At 39.8% G+C, this 26,866-nt stretch overlaps 1 protein-coding gene across 2 annotated transcripts; it reads right to left on the bottom strand.

Moving 5' to 3' along the window:
• Nucleotides 1–588: 588 nt before the first annotated feature.
• CHST10 (carbohydrate sulfotransferase 10) lies at nucleotides 589–26,515 on the bottom strand. 2 transcript variants are annotated; one of them, XM_063126266.1, is made up of 6 exons: nucleotides 26,390–26,515; nucleotides 13,686–13,824; nucleotides 7,688–7,785; nucleotides 6,276–6,510; nucleotides 5,139–5,244; nucleotides 589–3,649 (listed from the first exon to the last, which is right to left on the bottom strand). In XM_063126266.1, exons 2-6 carry the CDS (start codon nucleotides 13,783–13,785, stop codon nucleotides 3,112–3,114), a joined length of 1,077 nt encoding a protein of 358 aa, XP_062982336.1. In that variant the 5' UTR covers nucleotides 13,786–13,824; nucleotides 26,390–26,515; the 3' UTR covers nucleotides 589–3,111. The 2 variants fall into 2 exon arrangements, with proteins under 2 accessions (XP_062982336.1, XP_062982335.1); XM_063126265.1 differs by having other exon boundaries at nucleotides 13,686–13,821; nucleotides 26,390–26,458.
• Nucleotides 26,516–26,866: the final 351 nt, after the last annotated feature.

Raw genomic sequence — 26,866 nt, 5'->3', positions numbered from 1 at the left:
TCCTTTTGCATCACATCTCTTAGCCATTGTTTTCAATTGTAAATCGCCTTGTGCTTTGACAGGAGGGCAGGATACAAATGCAGTAAATAAATAAACATATAAAACATATTAAAATATATGATGGACTATGTTAAACAACACATAAGGCAACGAGAGCAAAAACACAACATTCCGAAGTTAGAAAAGATGAAAATGTACCAATTATTCCCTATATATGCAAATCAAGAATTCCCAAACCAAGAAACAAACACCCACCAAAATCTACTATATTGAGTTCCATGTGGTAAGAGTAACTGGTCACAGTTACTCTTACCACATATATCACTATATATACCCTATATCACAATATTATTGTAGAAAACGCTAGTCTAATTGCATTTAGCATATAATTACACTGAAGTCTATCAAAAGATATAAGTTAATTAGAGGAAAAAACAGATTTGGGGAAGGAGCATCAGCAAAAGAGAAAGACTATTTACCATGGAATTTGCAATATAAATCTGATCACCTGGATTCTATACCAAGAACGCAGAGAAACACCAATAGTATTATGGACAATCAGATTACGGAGAAGTGGGGTGGGAAATATTCTTCAACTTTTTTTTTTATTAGAATTAGCTTTTTAAGGCCTTAATTTGCTATACATTTCTCACATTGTTACATTTTAATTCAGCAGAGAGGTAACTTGATCAGCTCATTAGTCTTGACACAATTAAACAATATACTTTTTAACACTTCGTATAAAAATAACTGAGCTGTTACATCCTTTCAACATCAGTTAAGACCTAATGTACTGGATACTGTAAGTGCACCCCCGTCCCAAAAATAATGGCAAGAGCACTTCAGGCTTTGCCATCTTGGACATATCTCTTGCTAACCACAGTAACTAAGGGCACCTTCACATGTAATAATTTCCTTGCGTGGATATTATTTCTGTGAAGGAAAATTGCAAAGTTCATGTGTTCATAGCAATAATAGACGCATATTATGTCTTCCACATAAACAATTCATGCATGTTTTCCTACACAGAAGGGAGATGTGTCAGGGAAACTGCCATGTGAGAAACAGCTTGTACTTCTCCCTTACATAAATTAGAGCCATTCTACATATTATACTGAATTAAGTGATAGAAATATGGACTGTAGTGGAGGGGAGACTGTTTTTAATGTGCTGTGTCTCCTATTTTAATGCACTGCTGTCACCTAGAAAACTATCACCAGGAAGAGGGTAAGCTAAGCCTTTCTACCTGATGTGCTACATTCAGGGAGGATTTAATAAATATGAGCATTCAATAACATAACTGTTCCCCAATCTGAAGTGGTAGTATAGTCTAGAATTCAATCAGCTGTGCCTATGTAATGGGTAGAATGGCTCTTAGGCTTTAAAGATCCTTCTGGGATTAGATCCCACTCATACAGGTTTTATTTTTGTGGAAGCAGCAGTTTTGGCACTAATTTTCTATTCTTTTCCCCCTCAAGTTTACAAATACAAAACACATCCTTGAGAGTTATATTGTGGCCAGATTCTAGAGATTAAACTCTTATTTTTTCACCACTCTGACTACTTCTGGCCAAGCAGGTTAAGACACTACTATAATGTGATTCCAACATTTACATCCAATGTCAAAAGTGTTGTCCAAAAAACAACTTGACCTACTGATAGTTCAAATGCAACCATTTCTTCCTCCTGGCAGCACAGTGGAGCAAAGCTGATCAACAGGAGAATTTTATTGCTGGTGAACAAATAAAAAGTCTTTATCAGACAAAGACAACACAAGCACAAATTAGATTATTGTTTTGGGAATTAAACTTTAGTAAATGTATGCATATAGACACAACATCTCTTTGTACTCCTGGTGAATTGGTCGTTTATTCATTGGTAGTTTTATATGGCAAACAATCACATCGTGAAGGAATGGAGAAAACCTTATAAAAACTGAGAGAGACCATATCGACAGGTTCTGCCCATTGCAAGGACCAATTAACACATTCAGTCATGAAATACCATGCATGCTATCAGGCAGGGGATCACTTATGTCTCACTGTGCATATAACACAACATAGTGCATATAATGCAACATGGTACATATATGTACCATATCCATAGGCACCTGCTTTTTGCAGTCTTTCCCCCTTTTTAAAATCATAGGGATCAGGCATATATCTTGCATAACATGTTAGTAGTGTTCCACATGCAGTGGAGAAATGGAGTCCAACTGCCCCATTGCATGCATGGGTATTTCTATGGTTAAAAATCAGTCCCAACACCTATTTGAATAGAACATTGGTCAAATTTATTATGGCAACTATTAAACTTATATTGTTTCATGGCTTGTCAGATCATTAAGATAGCCAGCACCATTGGAAAAAAAGAATTACCCATGGCAAAATGCACAGGTTTACCAATCTCTGGAAAAATGCACAATAGATACTAATGCCTAAAAACCCTCAAGCAAATAGAAGAAACCATCACATTTTTAGTTTTCCCAACAGGCTATTTTTAATAGTGGAATCTAAGGCTTCACTTGCAGCAGATTTCTGATCTCATATGAACTCAGAAGTTATAAGTTAATAATGCACAACTCTGTGGTCTGAATGAATAGCAGTAACTATCACAAGGCTATGGCAAAATAACAAAGAAAAAGACCTTCAGGCTGAATCCATATTAGAATCTGGAAGTCTTCTCCTTAACTAAAAATACATACCAATTTTTGGTCCTCTGTTGACCTCTGCGTTTCATATTCAGGTCCTTAGCCCATGTACACTACAGAAAGTTGCCACACTTTCTACATGTTCTTTATAATGCATTCACTTTCAAGTTCATTTATAAATTATTGGTCCATTATCTATTAGAAAGGGAAAGAGGAATATTTGATGTTTTCTATCTTAATAGGTTTTGTTTGTAACATATTGTAGTGTCATATATTAAAACAATTTTCAGTAGCTAACACTTTGCAATACCTAGTTGCTTCTATAGCAAATGTTCAACAGATATAGGGAACGATTTCTGAAACCTAGGAAAAGTACAGTACCATGAGCCTCAGTTATTCAGAAGATTATTTGTACACTTTAGTTTAACCTGTTAGACTCATTTTCCCACAACTTCTAGATGTCAGTTTAGTAAGAAATCTGGCTCTTGGTAGCCAAAAAGATTAAAATCTCCTTCAAACCGGGCATAAAGGCGTCGTATGTCTCTCTTGCTAATTCCTGAGAAATAGCGCTCCACCTTAGTTTTGTTGTATATTGTTATGCCAGGTGGAATTGCAGGATAAGACACTAGATGGTCTATTCCCGCTTCCTTCAAGATGTACGGTGCATCCTCTTCTAGTGTTTCATGATGTCCGATTACACTGTATGTTATTTCACAGGGGGCACAAAGTTCCACGTAAGTTACCCAATGAATTATGTGGTCTCCAAATTGTATATCTAGCCATCGATGATTTGGATCACCCAAGTAGCGCACAAAGTCCTCAAACTGCAGCCCCCTAGTCTCAGTGCGATTCTTTCTATATTTTCGAATGATGCCAGGAGCAATTTCATGCCTATACCAAGGTTCAAATCGAGGATTGTGGACAAACTTATCCTTAAATGCAGAAATAAGCCTCTCAAATGGATCTCTCACGATAAAAAACTTGAAGTATAATTTCAGTCTGAAGGGAAAAGAAAAACAGAAAAGACATTGTACATGGCAATTTTAAGAATTTGTTATTTAGTGGAATTCACAAAGCTAATATAAAACAAGTGTTGGTTCACATATGCATGTTCCTCACTAAATAACTGCAGTATCAAACGTTGACTTGCATGTGTAAATGAGGCATCACAGTGGCAGCGGTGCTACGCATGGAAAACTTCTCTTATCGCATTTTCATGTAATATCACAATGAGGTTTTAATGGTGTCCATTCACACATTCAGCTCCAATCACTAGGAAATTAGAAATCAAGTGATCCACCTGCACCTATGAACCAGGCCTAAGACTTGCTAAAAACACACAACACACAAACTTTGGGAAGAAACATAGGCCGTAGCTAGACCTAAGGTTTATCCCAGGATCATCCCGGGTTCATCCCTGCCTGAGTGCTGGATGCCCTGTGTGGCACTTAGATGAACAGGTTTGACCCCAGGACAATCCTGAGATAAACTTTAGGTCTAGCTACGGCCATAGTTTAAGAAATATTTATTCCAGACAAAAAAATGAAATGACCATGTTTGTTATGGAATTTATTTAGGATTTATTGATTTTATTTTTCAGCATTTTTACAGGCATTCAGAGTGGCTAAAGTAAGGTCAGTTAAAAACAAATATTAGAACACTGAAATGTGTATGTGGTCTTTAAACAGCCGATTTAAAGAGGTGACAAAATGACAGTTCGAGTCTCTGGATTTTCCTTCTCCAGGATTTTGCTGAAACATTAATACTGTGCAAACCTGAGGGAATACAGTGTTCAAGGAAGCAGGTTCCTATGCCTGTACTTCCTCATGGGTTCTTAGAGACACTTTAGCAGCAGCACTGTACCTCTTTCCCTGGTTTAATAATGATGTGGGGTAGAAAAATTATTTCTAAAAATGGGTTTTTAATGGTATGTTGGTGGTTTTATTGCTTATTTTTAAAAATTGTTTTAGCAGTTAGAGGTTCCAGAAATATGACTTCACAATAATTACTCTCAAAAACTTATTGTCCTAAACACAAATGTTCTTTATTTGCTAACACTGCAACACAAATGAAAAATGCTTGCTTTAATTGTGGCAAAGGAGGGCTCTTCTCTAGTTTCTCTTTCAATGCTTCAGGGAGTTGCAAAAAGCAACTCCAACCTCCTACTATTATTCTGTTAACCTATTTTCCCTTCAACATGCTCACTTAATTCATGATTCTTCTCCATTCTTCCTGTCACCTAGTACTTGCCTGGAGCTTTGTAAAATCTTAATTAAATCAAAGTTAATATAAATTCACCTAATTTCCAAGGATCCTGATGGCCTATCTTGAAGACTCCAAATACACCATAGTTCATATTTGGTCAAGTGTGGGTTTTCAGAACAAGACTCCTCTTTGGTTCAGACACCAAGTTATAGTCACCTTGAGCATCATTTTGATGGAAAGGCAGGACAAAACTTTAATCAATAACAAATAAATTATTTCTTACCGTTTTTGGATTTCAGAGTCACTGAAGGAAGATAAGCGTGGCAACCCATTCTTCTCATGGTCATGCACAATATTCTCTGGTATCTCCTCTATGGAAGAAAAAGCTCCTGAGGAAATAAGTTAGGACATGTTTTTAGAAAGGAACCTTTCAATTGTATCATTCTCTCTTCTGTACTGGTGGCTGTCATATGGTTGCTTAGTTCTGCTTGTAGGAGGACAAGCAAATGACTTCTTTAAAAAAACCTGGGGATTCTAGCAAAATCTCCTACCCTTGATAGCTCAGGATTTCTACACAAAGTGCCCACGTGTAGTGTCTTCTCTACCAGTTATCCACACTGCTAGGATTATAGGCACCTGTACCAGATTCTAGACTTGGAGGGTATTCTCTACATCAAAGGGTCCCTGAGACCAGTTGCTCAACTTGGAACAGTTTGTGCCTGAAGTACAATGGGTAGAAGATACTGTTGACCAGGCAAGGGCAGAAGGCATATTGGTATTTGGCCTTGCATTGATATCTCGCCTAGCCAAGCTAGAGATTTCATACAACCTGCCAATCAGTCAGATATTGTAGTTCCTTATGCCCTTCTGTATCTGAAGATAAGTCTAAGGCATAAGTACAAACATCCCAGGGAGTTTACTTGGTGAAGTCCTAGCCCATAGTCCCTAACAACCTCCACTACTAATCAATACTGCCCTTTCTAGCAAGTCAAACTGGAATGTTAACATATGTCAAAATGATGTTGCAATGCTACCCTTTTAGTGAAACATGGGGGGGAGGAGAACGGGGGAGTTCTTGTTGTTACCAACTTGGAGTAACTTGATCATTTTGCTTTAGCACTTAAACTTTCTGTTGTTAAAAACCCAACTCACAATCAGTTCCAATAACCTTGGCAGCAAGACCCACCATGCATGCAAAGTTCTCCTTTATTGGCATAGATCATATATGTAGAACAGTGAGAACTGAAAGTCTGTAAATTTTTGCAGAACATGTCCAAAAAACAGACTATAAAATTACAAGGAGTTAAATACTGGCATAAAAATATCAGTCCACAGAAACAATTGATCTTTAGACTTTACTGGTTGAAACTTTTTCTATCCAAACAAAGACATACTTCAGACTGTAAAAGTGAACAGGTACCATTTAAAACAATCAAGACTTTCTTCCACTGAGTATTGCCAACTTTTGGAGTTTGACAGAAGAGGATCTTGTGCTTGTCACATACAAATATTCGGTCCAAAACAAATTTTGAAACAGTAGTATGGGTGAGGTTTCTCAGCGATGCATCTTGGCATACATTCCTGAGTAGCTCAAGCCTTTCCATATGGACCAGAGGTTGATGTACAAGGTCTTCAGATAGACCTCTTCCTATCGTCTTAGTATAAAATGGGAAAAGAGAGGGGAGCAGGGATGGGGAGAGAAGAACAAAAGGGTAAATTTTACTTCCCAGTTCACATTTTAAAAGGAGCAGAAGTTAAGCATATCATCCTAATGAAAATATGAAAACAAAGAATTAGAGATCAATGTTGTCTTTCTGTTGGTGTAGTTCTTAGACCTTTCTAAACAGCTACTTACCTCAGTATCTCTCAACATGATGCAAAATAGTTCAATCTTAATAAAACAGAAATAAAACTCAGCTTTAAACGAAACACATCCTCATGCCACATTCTAATTTATATGTTTGACAATAAAATAGAAACACAAATACATTCCAAATTTCATTTTAATTGCTGGCTGACCAAAATGAATGTTCTTTATCTGCACAAAGGGAGTTTGCTTTTGCTTCAATATTACCAATGAGATTGTTAAAACAAATAAAACTATGCTTTCAACAGATTTAGATTTGTAAAAAGTTTCATCATTTTTAAAAACCGAGTTTAAGGTTTCAACTATTGAAGCAAATAATTTCAGCTAACTAGACTTCCAAACGAGTTCTAAAAGCTGTCACAGAACACAACAGCTCCAATACAATTACCCCATGTTTAACAGGGCTTATTCACAGGTAAGTGTGCACATGATTACATCCTTAATAATATAAAACAATCCATAATTATAAATTAGGCTTTAAAAATGCAAATGCAAATTAATGCACCATAATTTTTTGAATCTGTAAAAACAGTGCCAAGCCTTCGCTTAACAATAGCTATTAAATAAATTTTACAATATGTTCATTTTAGAGCTGTCTTTTTACTTGCTTTTTGTGAATGTTTGCATGTTTGAAACTCTCACAGAAGTGCCCTGGATTGTTCTCACACAGAGGTTTCATGTGTGGAATTTTCAAGGGAGGGTTGTACGTGGTCATGTCATTTGCCCAAAGAAGCTGCCCATTTTGAACCACTGTGATTATGCAAATCACAGAAACAGCACCATCATATGGGAGAAAGACTCACTGCAAGCCCAGTATTGGCACTGCATTCGTTTGATGCAGACTGCCATCAAATTATGAACTGGCACCAAGTATTTGGTTTCAACTAAGCATGTAGCAAACTCCCTCGTTTGGTTCTTTTGTGCCTCTTGAAAATAAAACAAGGTTCTTTGACAGCAACACATACCTGAAACTCTCCAGGTAACCTCTTCTCTTTTGTCACTTTAACTTTTTCTACTTCAGTTATAGCTGTCAGTATTAATGGCTCTTGCTTAGCACCATAAACTAAAAAAGAAGCAAAAAGGATAATTGAAAAAATGCAAGTATTTTTTTTTTATCAAACTATATCACCAATCTCTGGTAACATTTATTTCTTTTATTATATTTTAATCCACCCAATAACAAACGTTCTCTGGGTGGATTACAAACATTTAAAAGATTAAAATGCAATACAAACAGTTAAATATATAAAATACAATGCAAATATTTTAAATAACTCAACACTATACAAGCCTATATTTACTATGGTTCTCAAAGACTATGTGCAGACAGTAACTGGGTTCACACAACACGCTAACCCATGAAGGCTTATTTTCCAGAACCACCCATGATGGGTTCGCGTGTTGTCTGTGGGATGTCCCCTCTACCCCACTGTGGGTAATTTCCCCCAAATAAGCCAACCTGACAATCCATGGTCTTCAGTAAGGGTTATTTTACTGGTGGGTTAGCATGTTGCCTGTCGTGCCAACATGTGTTATGGAGATCGCCTACAGAGCTGTTTGGCAGGAATGGGGGTGGAAAAAAACTATTTTGTGTAGTTTGCTTGTCTGACAGGAGCACAGTAGGTTGTTCACATAATCACATAACCAGTGTAGCTTGCCATCCACCATGGTGTAGTGTGATGTGTGAACCCAGCCAATGGTTCTGAAAACAGTCTTCCCCAATGTGTTGTCCTCTACAATTTCCATCATCCCTTAGCACTGGCCATACTGGCTGGGGCTTATGGTAGTCAATAACATCCGGAGGACACCATGTTTATTTATTTATTTATTTAATTACATTTATATACCGCCCCACAGCCGAAGCTCTCTGGGCGGTTTACAACATTTAAAAATAGTAAACATTAAAAGTATACAATTTAAAAACACACACACACACACACACACACACACACACACACACACATAAAAACAGTATAAAAACAACAGTATCCATTTAAAAACAACAATTGTTTTTGAATCTGTAAAATTCAAAAGGCTGCTGTATAACAGCAGAAGAAATGTGTCCCAACTGTGGAAATGATTTGGCATCGGTAGTGGGTTGGTTATGCAAATATAAAGGAGGAAAGGAAGAGGGCCTAGCTATAAGAAGGGGGATGGAGAAGCTTACTAAATCAGGATGGTGCTCTGCCCAATTTTATAGGATATTCCCACTCCACAGCCTACCCCATTCAGCAGGGTCTTCCAACCCTCTGTGATGTGTTTTCGGGGGCTGAAGGGGCTGCCTTGGGGAGGAGGGACAGGGAAGTCTACTTCCACCTGTCCAGTTGCATTTACCTAGTCTGAATCCAACCCATAGTTAAATTCTTGTATTAATAAATTGCGCTGGAAAGAGAAAATAAAATAAAATTCATAAATGTAATTTAATCCAGTTGACATTTTATATATTATTGCACAAATTAATGAACTGAATTTAAATTATACTCAACAGAAGAAATACAATAATGGGAGTTTGACAGTGGAAGCATTTATTTTTCAAAGAATCCAACCAAAATCTGCCAAATGGGGAAAAACATCTTATTTTATTATGGATGTATTTCTCCAATCCATACATGCTGAAACAAAAACATAATTTATTTTGTTTCAGCATGTATTTGAAGGGGGAAAACTACATAAAGACATTTTAAAATAGTGACACATCTGAGATCAAGTTGATTATGCAAGACAAAACCATCAGATGGCTATAAAACCTTTCTCCAACCTGCAGGGCAACACTACTTCCCAGTTGTCTGTGAACCGCCCAGAGAGCTCCGGCTATTGGGCGGTATAGAAATGTAATAAATAAATAAATAAGGTATCTGCATCCATAGTTCCATCGGATAGGCAGATAGGTGAAGGATCTGGCACACTAAGTATATCACCTTTCATTCTAAACGTGAAGTTTCTAGCTCAGTTTGTTTCAGAGAGAAGCATAGAAACATGACAGCAGTGTTCCACATGAGCTCAGAAACTAGAAGGAATGTGTTTATTTGCTAAATTTGTATCCCATCTCTCCACCAAATGGGGCTCAAGGTGACATAAAAAGCAACTATGAAGACATAAAACCTATTAGTTAAAACATCAATTAAACCAATTTTAAAAACCAGACAATTGAACAAGCATTGTCACACAGTCAGACTAAAAATGACCTTTCCTTTGGGTGGAAGGTTGTCAGAGCCTAGTCTCTGAACCCTGGACTTCATTGTCCTGTACTGCCTGCTTGCCTTTTCTTAACTAAATTCTTGCTGAAAATGCCAAATACTTTGAACATATTAAATTTTGGAGGAGAAATTGCACACAGTGGCTGCTTAGTCACATTATTTGCTTAATATATTCTGTAGAAGTTGGATTTTGTTTGGGGCAAATTATACAGCAAAATAAGATGTGCAACCTTAAAATAGGTTCTCAAGACCTTTATCCAGGTTTATATCTCACTGAATATAGTGTTTTATATTTTGGATCAGAGCTCACAAACTTAAAATGTCAACTGCTTTTCCAAAGTATAATCTCACAAAAAGCATGGAAAAATAGTTCTTTCCATCTCCATTCTCTATCCAGTAGAAACAGATGTGAAGGGCATTGCCTTGTTAGATAAACACAACAATCCTTCAGTTCAGCAACTCCTATGTACGGAATACAGTTGTCTCCAGGTAAAAATAAATATTTCATAAAAGGGAGGCGAACAGGAGAGCGGACAAGACAAAGTGGCAAACATCCACACTCATAGGTCTTCTTCAGCCATAACAACGGCATTTGGCAGCAATTCATAAATTAATTAATCCACAAATTGCAGGGACAGGCACCACGCACGAGCCACTTAACAGTTTTCAGCAACCATCTATAAATGCTGCATTTGTAGGTTGTTACCGTGACATCTGAACCCATGCACTTAGCGTTGTTCATGGGTAAAACAACCCCAAATTAACCCATGAATTAGCACTGAACACAGCTAAATTATCTTACTGGGTTGGATCAGGAGATCTGGGAACAGAGTTCCGCTCACTGAATGGTGCACTCTAGGCACCTGCAAATGAAAGGGAGGGGGGCATTTTTACCAGTTCCCCTCTTCTCCCTGCAGTCCCTGAAAGTCTGGTCCAGAGAGCTGGAATGCCCCCAAGAACAGTGTGGGAGGTGCTGCTGGGTGCTGCAGAAGGAACTAGAAAAAAAAATGCCTCCTCCACTTTAGTTCATAGAAGCCTCTGCTGTACTAAAGTCCCTTCCTCAAATGGAAGACAGCATAAAACAAATCCACAGTATTGTATAGATACCCAAATACGTCTCTGCATTTTTACAAGAAAATTCATGGAGTGTGGTTTTAATGATGATTTTGAGAAGGTAATGACAATCAGTTCCTAAAAAAGCTCATTTTAGCCACTGTGAAATAGAGACATTGGTATGATATTCCATCTGTACATACATAAGGTGGGGTGAGGGAAACAGCCTTGCTGTTGGGACACATAGCTGAGTTGCCATGTGCCATTCTCTAAACTAAGTCTTTCAAGATGTAATTTCACCAAAAGGGTTGTAGTGTAGGTGAGGGAGGGGAGCACAATTTCCTGGGCACAATACAGCAAGCAAACAAAAATAAAGCCTCACTAAATCACAAGTTATTACTGCAGGGGCTTACTGGAAGGGGACAACTTAGTACAATGCTTTCAAACCATTAAAATCACTCACAATAAAATTTTAAGTTTACAAAATAGAATGGGTACTGAAGTGAGGAGTTCTGACACATCACTAATTACTTTAAAAATGAATAGGAATGAATAGTGTGTTCTAAATGAATAGTGTGTTCTGAGTACATAGAAACCATTTAGTTCCCTCCACAATAACACTACCTTAAATATAAGTAGGAAATAGAAGAAGGGGAGGATTTGTATTTAGCATGTAAAAAACCCAGAATTATGCAGAAAGGCCCAAAGTTGACTAGCACTAATCATCCTCTTTAACCCACCTAAATATAGATTGCAAGGCAGATTTGTGATATGCCTTTTATCAACTTGCTTCAAGGCTTTTTTATATTACAAGAAAATGCAAAGATTTTATTTATTTATTGGGATCTTGATGATCACCACCCCAGCACTGTCTTCACTACACATCACATGAAAGACCTAGGGCCTTGCTAGACCTACGAGATAATCCGGTCAGGAGTAGGAGCGATGCTGCGCTGCAGCTAGCGCGCACCGTCGCCCCTAGCTAGACGTCAACACGCGACAGGGCAAGGGAAAGCCCCATCGCGTGCTCCGATTTTTTTAAGCTTAAAGGGCCATGTGCACAGGAGCGCACCCACGAAAAAGGTGTTTTTTTTAAAAAATAAAGGGTTCCCCGCTCCCCCTGCCCATCCCTACTCTCCATGCCCTGTCCCCGTCCTTCTCCCTCCCCCACGTCCGCCAGGCCTGTCCCCATCCCTGATGCCCGTCCCCGCTCGCCAGGCCCTGTCCCCATCCTTCTTCCCACCCCCCCGTCTCCGATGCCCGTCCCCACTCGCCAGGCCCTGTCCCCGTCCTTCTTTCTCCCCGATGCCCGTCTCCGCTCGCCAGGCCCTGTCCCCGTCCCCGATGCCCGTCCCCATTCTTTTCCCCCCCTCTCTCCTGCCGGGTCTGGTTTTTCCCCAGGCCCCCATCTCCCCCCCTCGTGATTCCCCCCCCCCGGCCCGATGAGCACAGTGCTCCTATGAGCGCTGTGCCCAGTCCGTGGCTTCTCCCAGCTACTCGCGAGTAAGCAAGCAGCCGGAAAAAGCCACGGACCCTGCTAGACTTTCAGCAGCCCCGGCCTCGGCCCGGGGCTGTGGAAAAGCCTGGACATAACCGTTATCCCGGGTTGAGGGAGGACTTAGCCCAGCCTGACCCCGGGATCCCCTGTGCGTCATCTGGATGCACAGGAGGGAGACCGGGCCTCACACCGGGCTAACGCCTCATCTAGCAACGGCCCTAGTCTCTAAAGATACCAGCAGACAGAGAAAGCGCAGTGTCATCAAGTGGATTTTAACTCATTCTCAGTTTAATACCATCTGGGCTACTTAGGCAAAGCAAAAGCCTAAATGTTGTTTGTCAAACAAACGGCAGAGGACAGAAATGAATAAGGAACACGGGGAATTTTAAGCACAAACAATACATTGCACATTATCTTGAAAAGGAAACAGTTTAAATGGCTACACAAATATGTAGTACTTTATTAGAGAAGTTGTACTTCCCTATTTGAACATTCCTATTTTTTACATTCCATGCTCTATATAAAATCTTTGCATCAAACTCTTCTTGTCATATATAGTTTAAGAGAGGGAAATTAGCCTCCCATCACCCCAAACCTTCAACCAACAAGATCCCACTGCCCTATGTCAGCATTTAAAAGAAGAAAGAGTTGGAATAACCATCCTATAAGAACAACTATTAAACAATTTGCCAAAATAAAGCAGTAGCCAACTAGACAAGTACTTCTTTTTGCAAAACACTGTTGTAAGCCAGAGGCTGCTTCATAACCATCTTTCATCTGAAATCAACATATACAACAAAAAAAGCGGGCAGGGGAAAAGGAGCGCAAAGTCAGTAACATTTATATTATTTCTCTCTTATATCTCCAATTTATGTAGAACCAGATGCTGAAATTAAATTCCTTTATCTTGAAAAGAATGGAAAAAGGAAGAAAAAAAGAGAGGCAGTTGTAGAAAAATATCCCTGTCCTTAACAGGAGAAATTGGATCATTTTTCACCATATGATTTATAATTGAAAAGGGTAATTGTGCAAGTCAAAGCATTGTCATTCACCAATTATTTATACAGTGTACTTTTTTATTCTATAATGTTTGTAACAAGCCAAGAAGTAGCATATCAAGAAGTGCTCAGGACACAACACTGACCGTTTTTGTTTTTTTTAAATACAGTGCAATAACTTGCATCACTAACAAGAATAAAATTAGGTCAAACTTACCATCAGGATCTTTGAAGGTCAATGTGATGAACTTGCTAGCAACCATGAACATGAATATTACCCAAAAGCATGCAGCTAACAGCAGCCACCGGTGGTGCATGATGTCAGATGTGAGCCATATAACTTCTGTTGGTCCCTGCTTTTCAAAAGCCAAAATAATAATAATTAATATGTACTGTTTCTATTTTGTGAGTAATCATGTCTTTTGTAACTAATAAAATGTATTTTTATTGCAGTATACCTTGGTAAAATTATTAACAGTGCAGCCTTTGAACTACCTAATCTACAGTGTTCATATCTCTGTTAAAAGTAATAAAACTCTAGCTTCATAAAAAGATAGACCTTATCCAGGTAGGATAAGGTCTCCCACACGCTAATACCTGTATAGCAGGGGTCACCAACAAAGCACTCACAAGTGCACTGGTGCCTGATAAGACCTCCAAGTGTGCCCATTAGGTGCCTTGTGCTGCTCTCTACTGACCATTGTTGCCTCTTCATCACCAAATCCAGAAAGTTAAGGGAGGTGAGCAGGATGGGGTGGTACCTTTTCCCCCATCTCTGTTCATCAATTGAGTAGTAGAGCAAAAAAAAAATCTCCTAAACACCAGCCTGAGGAGAAAAGTTCATCCACCACCAAGGATCCTTGAGCAACTAAAACTGTCTTCCTCAACCTGGTGCCCTCCAGATGAGTTAGACTACAACTTTGTAAATAATTCAGCGGGGGGGACGGGACTGCTTGGAAATATCAATTTGAAAACACATACACATGAGCTTTTCAATTTGAGTAATTGATTTCAATTTTAGAGGTACCCATCAATACTGCTGTTTTTACCAAGCCCACTCAGAACAAATTTACAGAACTTAATAGCCTATTCTTTATTTAACTGCCAACATCCAAGTCCAATCACGCTGCAATCAAAAAGAAGCACCACTGAGTTTAATGGGACCTACTCCCAGCTGGTTTATGTAAGATTGTAGCCCCAGGCTGCAATCCTATACATAGGCCTTAGCTAGACCTAAGGTTTATCCTAGGATCGTACCGGGGTCATCCCTGTTCATGTAAATGACACACAGGATATCCCAGAAGCAGGCAGGGACGATCCTGGGATAAACCTTAGGTCTAGTTAAGGCCATAGTTACCTGGATTATGTCCCACTAAACCCAATGGGCTTTAGTTCTGAATAGACATCCATAGGATTGCACTATTAACAAGTTCTTTTTCTTTTGTTTTCAAAATAGTGCACAATAATTTCCTTTATTTTTTCTAAACATAATAGCACTGGCTTAACTCTGCTGCTGTTGCAAGTCACATGCAAGGCTGAGGACCTTGACAACAATACCAGTCATTTTTAAGTAAAACCTCATCATTCAGATGATGAATATAATCAATATTGATACATTTCCTGATTCACAAATTCTTCTGACTTTAATTATTAAAGCTTCACAGAATTCTTGTCAGATAGATAAATTGCTATTATCCCAAGAGAAACTAAGTCAAAGGAACAAATTAACTCTGGGAATATCAATCACATGCCAGTTCAATGGAAACTGTCGGTGTATCAGCTAAGACTGAATTCTTCTACAGAAATGTGATGAACCAGTGACTGCAGTGTGATGAAAACATGTGCCAGGGCCTCACAGCAAGGTTCACAGGCAGATGAAGTGAGTCAAGAAGTGAACACCTGCTTATTTATGGCTTAGCCCAGTATATCAGGTGTGGTGTTGGCTTTCCTAGGCTGCCAGCAGTAAAATACTTGCAATATAAAGCTCTGATATCATATTACAGGATTGCAGATATGCTGATTGGAGTAGATCCTGTGGACTTTTTATTTGAAACAGGAATTTTGGACATAGAAGTTATACAAAATACTCACTGATTATGCTAGATCATGTCCAAACAACTATATTTTCAAGAACTCACATTTATTTCACACCCTGAGGAAAATTATTTCAAATTATGCCTATGCTATATTTGGATAAAAGACAGAATCTGGGTAGATACACAGCTTTGAATATCTTTGACATAGGTGAAAATATAATAATTTCATCTTATGCTGTCCTTTGTACCAGGCATCTGGAGAGAGATTCTATTAGGTCTATATATCAGTTTTGTGAGACACAGATTCTGGTAAGATTTGCTATCTGATCAAGAGAAATATATAACCTATAGACTGGTGTTATTGTGTAGGTTCACACATCATGCTAAGCCACCCTCCGAATAAGCCATGTGAGTTGATTGGGCTTGCCGTGGCTTGTTCTACCCCTTCTTCTCTCTCAGTCTTCCAGCTGGCTCCAACACATATCCCAGGTACCTTTGTGGCAGAACCTGTCTTGTCTCCTTGTCCCCTGCTCCAATAGCTAGCCCCTTTCGGTAGTTTTCCTGCTGCTTTGGGAGTATGCAAATACGCTCAGAGGTGGTGGTATTATTATTATTATTATTATTATTATTATTATTATTATTATTATTATTCCCTGTTCTTTCTCAAATGCGCAAGAGTGCATTTTCGCCTGTCTGGTATGTGTAGCCTTGCCTGCACAATTTCTTTGTATGTATCAGCCAAGATGAGAGAAGTAGATACACTAAAAGGGACGGGGACACAATATCTCCCACTTAGCAATAATTCTCTCACTTTTAAGTATTGAATTGACACTTGTCAGTGTCCTTCTCCCATTTAACACTTAACCGCAGCTGCAATTGCTTCAAAAAGGAGCTGCAAAAAGGGGTGGAGAGCCAATATCTCCCCTTTCGGACTTGCTGGACGCTCAGGAAGAGCGACACAGGCTTTTTTGCCACTCTTTTTGAGTGGTTTTGTAGCCAATCTCAGCAACTCACAATAAAATCGTTCTCCCGGGTTTGGACAATACAACAAACTACATGAGTATGAACAACCCTACAACAAGCCATGAGTTCCCAGGGTGGAACCCACAACTTGGGTTCACAAAAATTAAGCCATTCTGAGGAGAATGATCCAGGTTTGAATAACACAACAACCTAACATGGCTGGCTGCCCATGATGGGTTGTCGTGTCATGCAAATCCAGTTCCCCCACACCCAAAACAACCAGAAGCAGGAACAATGTGTTATAGTAAACAAGTGATCCAATTCTCACTTTAACTAGCATCTAAACTAGCACTTTAACTAGTGCTGGATTTGCCAGTTATTTCTAATGACCCACTTCAATGAGAACCTCATTACAAGGTAAATGGGGGGGGATGTCATGGAGAGAATCACCTGAATCCACACAACTTTGTTTTTTACAAGATTAAAATGGTTACTTAGGATTCGTTGCTTCAGATTTATCTCTTCTGCCCCTAAGCACAGTTTAAGTAACAAATATATGTTTCACATTGTTCAGCTTAACCCAGATCTGATTGTTAGTTGGATCTGCTTCATGATTCATACTTTTTAATCCATTCTTCCCATTTTAAATTCAGCAATGCATGAAAATCATGACTTAAGAACTCCACAAGACCCTGGCCCAGTTACAAGGAGTTCCAAAGCTTTTGCTTTTGTTTTATATTGACTGTAGCTTGCTGTGTCATAATTTAAATGCAATTAAATTGCATTTCATCTTAACCTTGGTTCACCAAAACTAGCCAACTTCAAACTACAGGTTATGGCACTGTCTTGTTTCAAAAAACCAAGTTAAGATTAACCACAAATTTAGATTCAGACCAACACCAAACTGCTATTGATCAAACATGAAAGGAAAACGTTTCAGTCTTCTCCTTCTGACCATACCATGGAAGAGTGCATAAGCCAAGGTTTATCATGCATGATGGGACTCTAGGACTGCTCCTATCATGATAAACCATAGTTTATCGTAATGGGAGCAATCCTAGATTCCCATAAACTTTTCATGGTGTCCAAAAGCAGGCACTGAAAGTATGTAGAGGTACTACTGTTAGTATATTATAAGGAAACAAATAAATAGACACGGCAACTTTAACCCAAAAAAGTAATTATCGAAGCACATATAGGGAAAAGAGGGCAGTAGAGCATCACGGAGCAATTCCACAATGAATTTCTCCAGAGCAGCCACCACTGAAAGGAACGGGACTTGCACAACAATTATGCAGCAACTCTTATTTCATTTCGACGGGGATGTCAGAGAAGAAATTCCTAATGAACTATACTCTCAGTAATTTTTCCTTCAACACAGCCTTGTAGACTTTTCAGCATAATGTACCCTCATTCAGAACTGCCAGGTTTGACATAGTAAAATAAATGTAAAGAAGAGGAGCCATGTTAATCTGTAACAGTAAGAGGCAAAAGATAATCTTTGTGTTAGGAATACTTTGTCCTGTTGTAAGATTTATTTGACTCTGCAAGACTTTTTGCTATATATGCAAAGGCTGTAAACTGCCTTAAAATCTGATAAATACACTCCAAGATGCCACAGCACTTTTTGTGAGAGCTTTTAAGGATCACGCCTGAGCACATTTGCAGAAACCATGAAAAAAGACAGCATCACAAAAGTTTGGACTGAATTCTCTTTCAGACTTCTAAAATACTCTTGCCAATTTTAGATCGGTGCCACTTCAATGAAGAAAAACAGTTGTGTCCCCTGCATACCTCAAATTCTAACAAATTAAACTGTTTACACTACTTTTATTAAATATCTCTACATCACAGAAAACAATTTAATTTAATTTTTTTTAGTCTTTGGAATTCTACCTAGCCTACAAAGCAATTCATTGTTCTCATCCTTACTAATACCACAAATTGAAAAGTTGGAGAACTTCCACAAAGTTTATCGCAAATTTGTTTGCTTTGGATATGACAGTTTTGCACTTTAGATTTATATATATTAGGCACCCAGGTAAATGCATCTGGGGACTCTGGCCTACAGAAAGATGTACATACATTATTCATGTACACACATTACATGAGTACGGGGGGAAACACTAGAGTAGAATCTGTGTACACACATCACATATGTTTGCCACATAATGCATGGAGCTGCCTTAGACCTTTGATAACATGAGATAGGTAGAATAGAGCAGCCTGATGTCTTTTATTAAATTTCAGGTCTACAATTTGCCTTACACTCTGCTCCATGCAACAGCTTTATTCTAATATAGCCAAGATAAGGAGACCAGAATCTACTGTATGGTTTTCTTTGTTATTATTATTTATTTATATAGCACCATCAATGTACATGGTGCTGTTGGGTCCTGAACATACATTCTATCATCGATCTAAATTACAAGTCTTCCTTCAAGCAATATTTTCTTTAAAATGACAGGATCCAGCAAAATTAATTGCCTTCTTTTGTCTAAGCTAGTTTTTATGGGACTATGGAGTCATTAAAACATAAATATTTTACCCACTTCTATTTTTCAGCGTCTGTAATTATAAAAAAGACTCTTTGCTTGAGCTGAACGACCAATTCACATTTACATGTAATAACATGCAAACTACTTCCCCATGATGTAATCCCACACCATGCCTGAACTATGAAAAAACTAGGAGTCTAACTAAATGTCACAAAATATGCATTGTAAAATATCACTGAGCACTCTGACCTTGTTCACATATGAGGGCCCAATGTGGCTTAATTTACCCACAGGGATATTACATTGTGCTTGGCACCTGGCTTGCCATGGCCTGTGAAGCTAGGTGGCAGGGGTTGTTTGAAGTTTGGACAACCCTCTAATAATCCTAAAACTAGCTACGGGTTATTTGAGGCTTGTTTAATCTTCAAACAACTCTGCCTCCTGGGTTTGCACAACATGCCAAGCCATGGAAAGCCAGGGCCCCACAGGTGCCATGCAAATGTGGCACCCATGGGCACCTCACATGATGCAACAAAACCTGTGGGTAAATTAAGCCATGACAGCTGTTGTGTCATGTGAACCAGATCAATGTGTGACATTACATGACTGCCTTATATATTGCCCCACTCTAGCTGCAGACAACCAATTATGTGTGATGAGGCAATCACAACACAATATCACATCAAACATTGGCAGCAACAGTTCCTTCACTTTCATAGTGAGCGATTTGACACTTAGTAAGCATAGCAAACAGCATGTTTCCTTCCTTCACAAACATCATCCTTCTGGTCAGGCAATGTCTTTGTGTGCCGGGGAACTATTACCTTCTTTCAGTACACACATTTTGAGAGCAGCCCAGGATCCCATCCTAAGAAAGTAGCTCCTATGCCATTGCAGGTAAGTGTGAACCAGTCCTGAGTCATTCAATGATGAAGGGACCAAAACATGATTAAGATACTTCAACTACAAATGGAAAACTGAAATTTGCATGTAGCTGAAATCTGGCAAATAGCCCCCTGTTCATAGCTTGTGGGTGCTGCTGGACTCAGAACTGTCACTTGAGGCATAGATGGATTTGGTGACACCAAGCACCTTTTATTTTTATTTATTTTATTTATTACATTTACATTCCACCGTTTTTCCTCCAAGGAACCCAAGGCGGTGTACATAATCCTCCTACTCTCTGTTTTATCCTCACAACAACAACCCTGTGAGGTAGGTTGGGCTGAGAGTCTGTGACTGACCCAAAGTCACCCAGTGGGTTTCCATGGCTGAGTGGGGACAAGAACCCGGATCTCCCAACTTCCAGTCCAACACCTTAGCCACTACATCACACTGGCTCTTTTATCAGCTTAGGTTGATATACCAGCTGCAGGGACAACCTAGCTAGTTATCCATGCTCTAATAACCTCTTCACTGGGTTACTGCAATGCTTTATACGTTGGCTGCCTTTGAAAATGGTCCAGAAACTTCAGCTGATACAAAACACAGCACTGAGGTTGTTAATGGGGACTGGCTAACATGATATTATGACAGTATTTTTTCAGTAGCACTGGCTGCCAGTCCATTATTAATATTTAGAGCCCTAAACAGCTTGGGGCCAGGCTATCTAAAGGATTGCTCCTCCTCCATGTACCTGCCCATAACCTAACATTATTTTTAGCAGTCGTTCTCCAGAAGCCACTGCCAAAGAAAACAGGGCAGATGGCTACCATGAAGAGGGCCTTTTCTGCTGTGGCTCCATGGTTGTAGAATGAGTTCCCTAGAGAGGTTTGCCTGGCGCCTACATTGTACTCTTTCCAGCATTAGGTGAAGACCTTTTTATTTTCCCAGGCATTTTAGCATTCTAGTTGTTTAGTTCTGCTGTTTTAAAATCTCTGCATTGCTGCTAAGTTTTATTCTGGCTGTACTTTTAAGCTTTTATAATTTATATTGTTTTTATGCTGTACTTATGATTCTAATTTTTGTGACCCGCCCAGAAAGCTTCAGCTATAGGGTGGTATAGAAATGTAATAAATAAATAAATAGCTATATTTATATCCCAGTTATTAGTGAAATTTGAAAATGAGACATTTTAATCTTTTTTCTCAAAACTTGGGATAAAACACCTGCTTCATATCAGCAGCAGGTATTCTAGTGGAGAGCAAGCTAAAGAATCCATTAGCAAACAACAATATTCATGATGGGAGAGAAACTGCAGTGGCAGCCAAGAATACACGTCTGTAAAATCATACATACATGGAATTTCCCCTTTTGCATACTTTAATATACTTTGTCAAATTGAGCGGGGAGGCAATTAATTTCAAGATCAGCTGGAAAATACTGGGCAATATTCAGTACTGCCACTCTGCCTCTACTGGTTCTGTTGGTGTTTGCAAGGCCCACCATTATCACAACAGGAACTAATGCTTTCAAAAGCAACCCCAGAAACAAGAGAAACTGTAGTTTCTGGGATGGGACAAGTCAACTCCCTTCTGCAAAATGTGTTGACCTGCGCCATTCCAAAAATGAGTGTTTCCGCTTGTTTCTGATTGATTCGAGGACCACTAGATTCTCATTGCATTAGCGCTAGGGCCCGCTAGGGCACGAAGAGTATTGGATGCAGCTCATTACATTTCTGGAATACAAGTTGTATTTAATAGTATAATCATGTAAATAAAAGCATACAAGCAGGCAGTGTTAAAGTCTCTAGAATGACTTTCACTTGTGCTCCATCAGACCCCATTTTTGCAGATTTAAGAAAGCTCTGAATACTCATTTATTTTCTTTGGCTTTTTTAGCTGCATTCAACTGTTTTAGCTGCAGTTGCCTTAGCATTTTCTGGGCTGGATGTTTCTTGATTATTATCATGGGTGTTTATTAGTTTCATTGATTACTAAACAGCTTTGGGCCAGGTTATTTGAAGGAACACCTCCTCCCATATGTACCTGCCTGGACCCTAAGATCATCTTCAGGGGTCCTTCTCCATGAGCCCCTGCCAAAGGAAGTGAGGCAGAAGCCTACCAGGAGGAGTGCCTTCTCTGTTGTGACACCCCAGCTGTGGAATGAGCTCCCTAGAGAGGTTCGCCTGGCACCTACGTTATACTCTTTTCAACGCCAGATGAAGACCTTTTTATTTTCCCAGTATTTTAACAGTTTATCGTCTTTGTCTTTTAACTTTGCTATTTTAAATCTGCATAAATCTCTGCATTGCTGCTTGGTTTTATCCTGGTTGTGCTTTTATATTGTAGTTTTATACTGTTGTTTTATACTTTGATGGTTTAAACTTTTGTGAACTGTCCAGAGAGCTTCAGCTATTGGGTGGTATAGAAATGCAATAAATAAATAAATAAATACTGTTGCTTGTATTGGGTTTTAATTTGTAAGCTGCCTTGAGAAGGTTCTACTCTTAAAGCACCCTAAAAATAATTACAAATAAAGGCAAATGCACCTTGATATCAAGGGAATGGAGTCTAACTACAAAAATGTGCTACTGCATTCTACAAAATTAGGTGTTCTTTTTCAACATAAAATCTTAACCATAGACTTAAATTTTTCAATTCTCTAATTGATATAGAACACCAGTTAATTGGGATTTTTCACAAATGTGACACAGTGTTCATTGGTTTCACATTATGATCCCTTCACCATAGGCCCACATTTTTCAGTCCTCTAATTGGTATAAAATGGGGGGGGGGGGAATGAGTGCTATGGTGAAGGGATCATAATGTGAAACCAGCACAGTCATTTGAAGAACAAACAGTGAAGGAACCCGTCCTGATAATTTCAGATTCAGAACTCCTACAGTTATTGGGAAGAACATTTGACTCATTTCATTTTATTCTGCTGAATCCTCAGTGTGCACCTACCTATGGTTTAAACAACAAAGATTCTTGTGGCACTTTTAACACTAACACATTTTATTTTGGCATAAACCTTTGTGGACTATAGCCCACATCCTCAGATGCATAGGGTAGAGTTTCAAGTTTTTATATACAACCACTTTATGCATTTAATTTCTTTTTAACTGTTTCAAATTCCCTCTTCCCAACAGAATAAGCCCCGGTCTCCCTGGTGTGTATCCCGAATCGGAGCCTGAAGAAGATCAGCCAAGTCAGGAAATGGGGGAGGAAATTTTCAAAGACTCTCCAGAAGTCAAGGAGGAATCTTCCCAAGAGCTTATTGAACAGGAGGCCCAGGCTTAGAGATCATCTCCCCTCTCTTCCCTGTCCATGGGAACTCAATCTTTGTCAGAGGGGAAGGGAGCATCAGAATTGACAGATCCCAGAGTCTGCCACAGGGTTAAGCAGGCAGAGTTCAGAGGAGGTGGTACATGAGGTTAGCCACTCGCCAGAGGTTACAGCTTGAAGACCCACCCTGAAGGAGGGGTTAGGTAAAAAGCCTGTCAGGAATGGCAGGAAACTGACCATGTAGTTGATAGGCACCAGCCTTGCTTGGATAGTTCTTAGCATTCACACTCCCTTCAGGTGTCAAGAGATGTCTGATTACTAAATAAAGCTTCTGGATTGCACGGCAGACCACTTTATTGTCTTGCATTTCAGTGGGAGGATTTGAAATCATAACATACACCCCATTTACACATACTTGTAAACCAGCTCCCTAACATTAAATTTTTAAAAACATTTATTTGTGTAAAGCTAGATTTATTCAAATTCAGCATGTTGTGGTCATTTCCTCCTGCTCCCGCCACCTTCCATTTTAACAGGAAGGAATCAAAAGTGGATACAATAATCTGACTTTCAAAGGCCATGTTGGGAATGTCTAAGGCAAAACCAAGGGCTCCTCTACACCAAGCAGGATATTCCACTATGAAAGTGGTACAAAAGCAGTATATAAAGGGCAGGAGCCACACTACTGCTTTACAGCGGTGTTGAAGTGCACTGACAACTGTTGGGACCCATTGACACATATCATATACTGCTTTCATACCACTTTCATAGTGTTATATCCTGCTTGGTGTAGATGTGTCAATGGGCCCCAACAGTTGTCAGTGCACTTCAGTACCACTATAAAGCAGTAGTGTGGCTCTTGCCTTTTATATACTGCTTTCATATAGTGGAATATCCTGCTTGGTGTAGATGCGCCCCAAGACCTGAATTCAAGCATCCATAGTTGCCACACAGATGGTTGGATGCAGAGGACGTAAGCCGTTATTTAGTCCCATTGAAATCAAGAGAGTAGTTAGTCATGACTAAGACTAACTAAAGTCCCATTAATTTCAATGGAACTAAAGTGCAAGTAACTTTCTCTGGATCCAACCTAGTATACACACAGGTTCCTATTTCTATAGAATTTTCAAATGTGAAAACTAGATCACAACCATCCCTTGATCCCTTTCTATTTTACAAATAGGGAATGGCCCTGTTAAGAAGACACCTTAAACCATGGCTTTAACCATGGTGCTTAAGGCTTTTTGGCTTAAGCACCATGGGTTAAAGCCATGGTTTAAGGTGTCTTCTGAACAGGGCCAACGGAGAGAAAGAGCAGGACACATTCCTCAATTCCATTCTTCTCCGCTTCTGGCTAAGGAACATTTCAAAGGTGACAAAACTCCTATATGGTAGGCATATTTCCTACACAGAAATAGCACGCAACTACACGTAGAGCATGACATCTGACAACAGTACAAACATTAGAACTGCCTTGCTAGATCAGACTATAGTCCATCTAGTTCAGCCTTCTCCAACCTGGTGCCTTCCACATTTGTTGGACTGCAGTTCCTATAATTCCCATATAATAATGGCCAGCCATATGCCCCCAAAAGTTCTCAAGCACCATAAAATGGTGAAAACCATCCTCCACTGTTTATTTCCAAATCTGCCACTCATGTTCTACTCCTTAACATGAAAGGTCCATTTGGCTGCAATGGCTAATATATATCAATATGGTAATATAAGGCTTATTACTAGACATTACCAAACTGATTTTGCTCAGTTTGTTTTAAACTGAAGCTTGACCATTTTAGGTGTGCAGAAAATTTTGAAGCTTCAAAGAAGTTCAAAGTCTGAACTTTAATAGCAATTTCCTCTCCGCCAATCAGTCTGACACGAAGGTGGGTCCCAGACCAGCCCACGCAGTTAGGCTGTCACCAATAGCGGGGAGGAGGAAGAGAATGAAGGTAGTCAATCTGGGCGCATGAGAGAAGGGTGTGGCTGTGCCGCATGCAAATTTCTGATGACAAATTCACTATGCATGAGCCATATTTGCATTATTCATGAGCCCTTCTGTGGTGAGGGGAATGAGAGGCAAAAAAGCAGGAAAGGAACAGGATTACTAGTGCCATGGCTACATGGGCTTTACACTAGTAACAATTGATAGATTTTTGTAGAATGTTTTTAAATCTATTTAGCAAGTAGCCATCACCACATCTAATTAATTGCAGTAGTTAATTATGCACTATGATAAATGATTCCTTTCCTGTGTGTCAAATCTACTGCCAATCAATTTCATTGGATGATCCTAAGTTCTAGCACCATGCAAGAGAAAAATGTCAGTCCAGTTATGACTCCCCCTAAATATCTTTTAAAAGAACTAAATAAAAAGCTCCCAACCCCGTTACTCATAAGATAGACATTCTAAGACCCCAATCATTTTACCAATTTCTAGTGGGGTAGCCATGTTAGACTGTTGCAGCAAAAACTATAAAAACTTGCGGCACCTTAAAGACTAGCACATATATGATGGCATATAAGGTTTCCATATATTATACCAATGTCTCAGGACAAACTTGATAATCTGATAAAGTGTACTGCAGCGCACAAAAACCAATACCATAATACTTTTGTTAGCTTTAAGGGGCCACAGGACTCTTTGTTTCCCATCACGTTAGGCTCCAATTCTTACTAGGAAGAAAACCCCACTGAAAACTGTGGGATTAATTTCACATTGCTCTTTTCAGTTGGGCTGACAAAATTACACAGTGGTTACACTAAACATGACAACATTATCTGTTTATATAAAAGAGCAATTTGACACTTGCCGTTTTGTTTTCCTAACCTTTCCTAATAGTGTGCCTTTTTCCTCCACTGCAGCACACTGAGTTGACAAATGCACTAGACCTTCTAGTACGACCTCCAGATTTTTCTCCAGGGTAGCCAAAGGCATGTTTGGCCCTCCCAAGGTGAAACAAGTACTTTTTATCACTTGGCAGAGTGCGCACTTAGTTGCAAGGATTGACTCCATCTGCCATTCTTTCGCCCAGTCACCGGGTGGGCAGGATTCTTTCGTATATGCAGCAAAATACACGTGCTGTTGCCCTGTTGGAAAGGATTGCACTCTTAGGCAAAGGTGCTCCCCTGAGAATTTTCTCACGCCGAAGCAGACCAGCCCCCTCCCCCAACAGGAATTTTAATTTCAGGTTTAGCCCCCCAATCCCGAATTAAACCTCCTGTCATCAAATGCAGCTTGAAGAACGAGGTACTTACTCCGTAATAAGCGCCCAGGGGTACTTCGCTTGTCAAAGGAGTAAGCCCCTCTGGGGGTGGGGACGAGCCATTCACGCCCACAGGGCCAAAGACCGGCGTTCCTGCAGGAGGAGGCGTCCTCTCATCCGCCGCTCACGAGTTACATTCCCGCTGGGCCATTGAGCAGGCCGCCTTCGCCTCCTCCATCCGCCGAAGGATGGGGGGAAAGCCACGCTGAGGAGCCTCCTTTCCCGGGCCCGAGTTGCTCAGCAACCCGGAGCCGCATCTGCCTCTTGCATTGCCCGCCGAGCCTGCTGCTTTCAGCGCCGCCCCGCTGGGCCCTGATGGTGCAGCGTGAGCCGGGAAAAGCGTCTTCCCTCAGGAGGAGGCGCCCACGCTCAGCAGTGGCGGCGGCGGTGGCGGCGGCAGGAGCCGCGGCATTGCCCTTTTCTCCCCCTGCAGCGGGACCGCCCAGCCGCGCTTTCTCTTCAGCTTCCG

The sequence above is a fragment of the Elgaria multicarinata genome, chromosome 5 (assembly GCF_023053635.1).
Source record: "Elgaria multicarinata webbii isolate HBS135686 ecotype San Diego chromosome 5, rElgMul1.1.pri, whole genome shotgun sequence".
In the NCBI taxonomy this organism is placed as follows: Eukaryota; Metazoa; Chordata; class Lepidosauria; order Squamata; family Anguidae; genus Elgaria; species Elgaria multicarinata.
The sequence above is the reverse complement of the archived record's forward strand: the minus strand, read 5'-3'. Positions and strand labels throughout refer to the sequence as shown.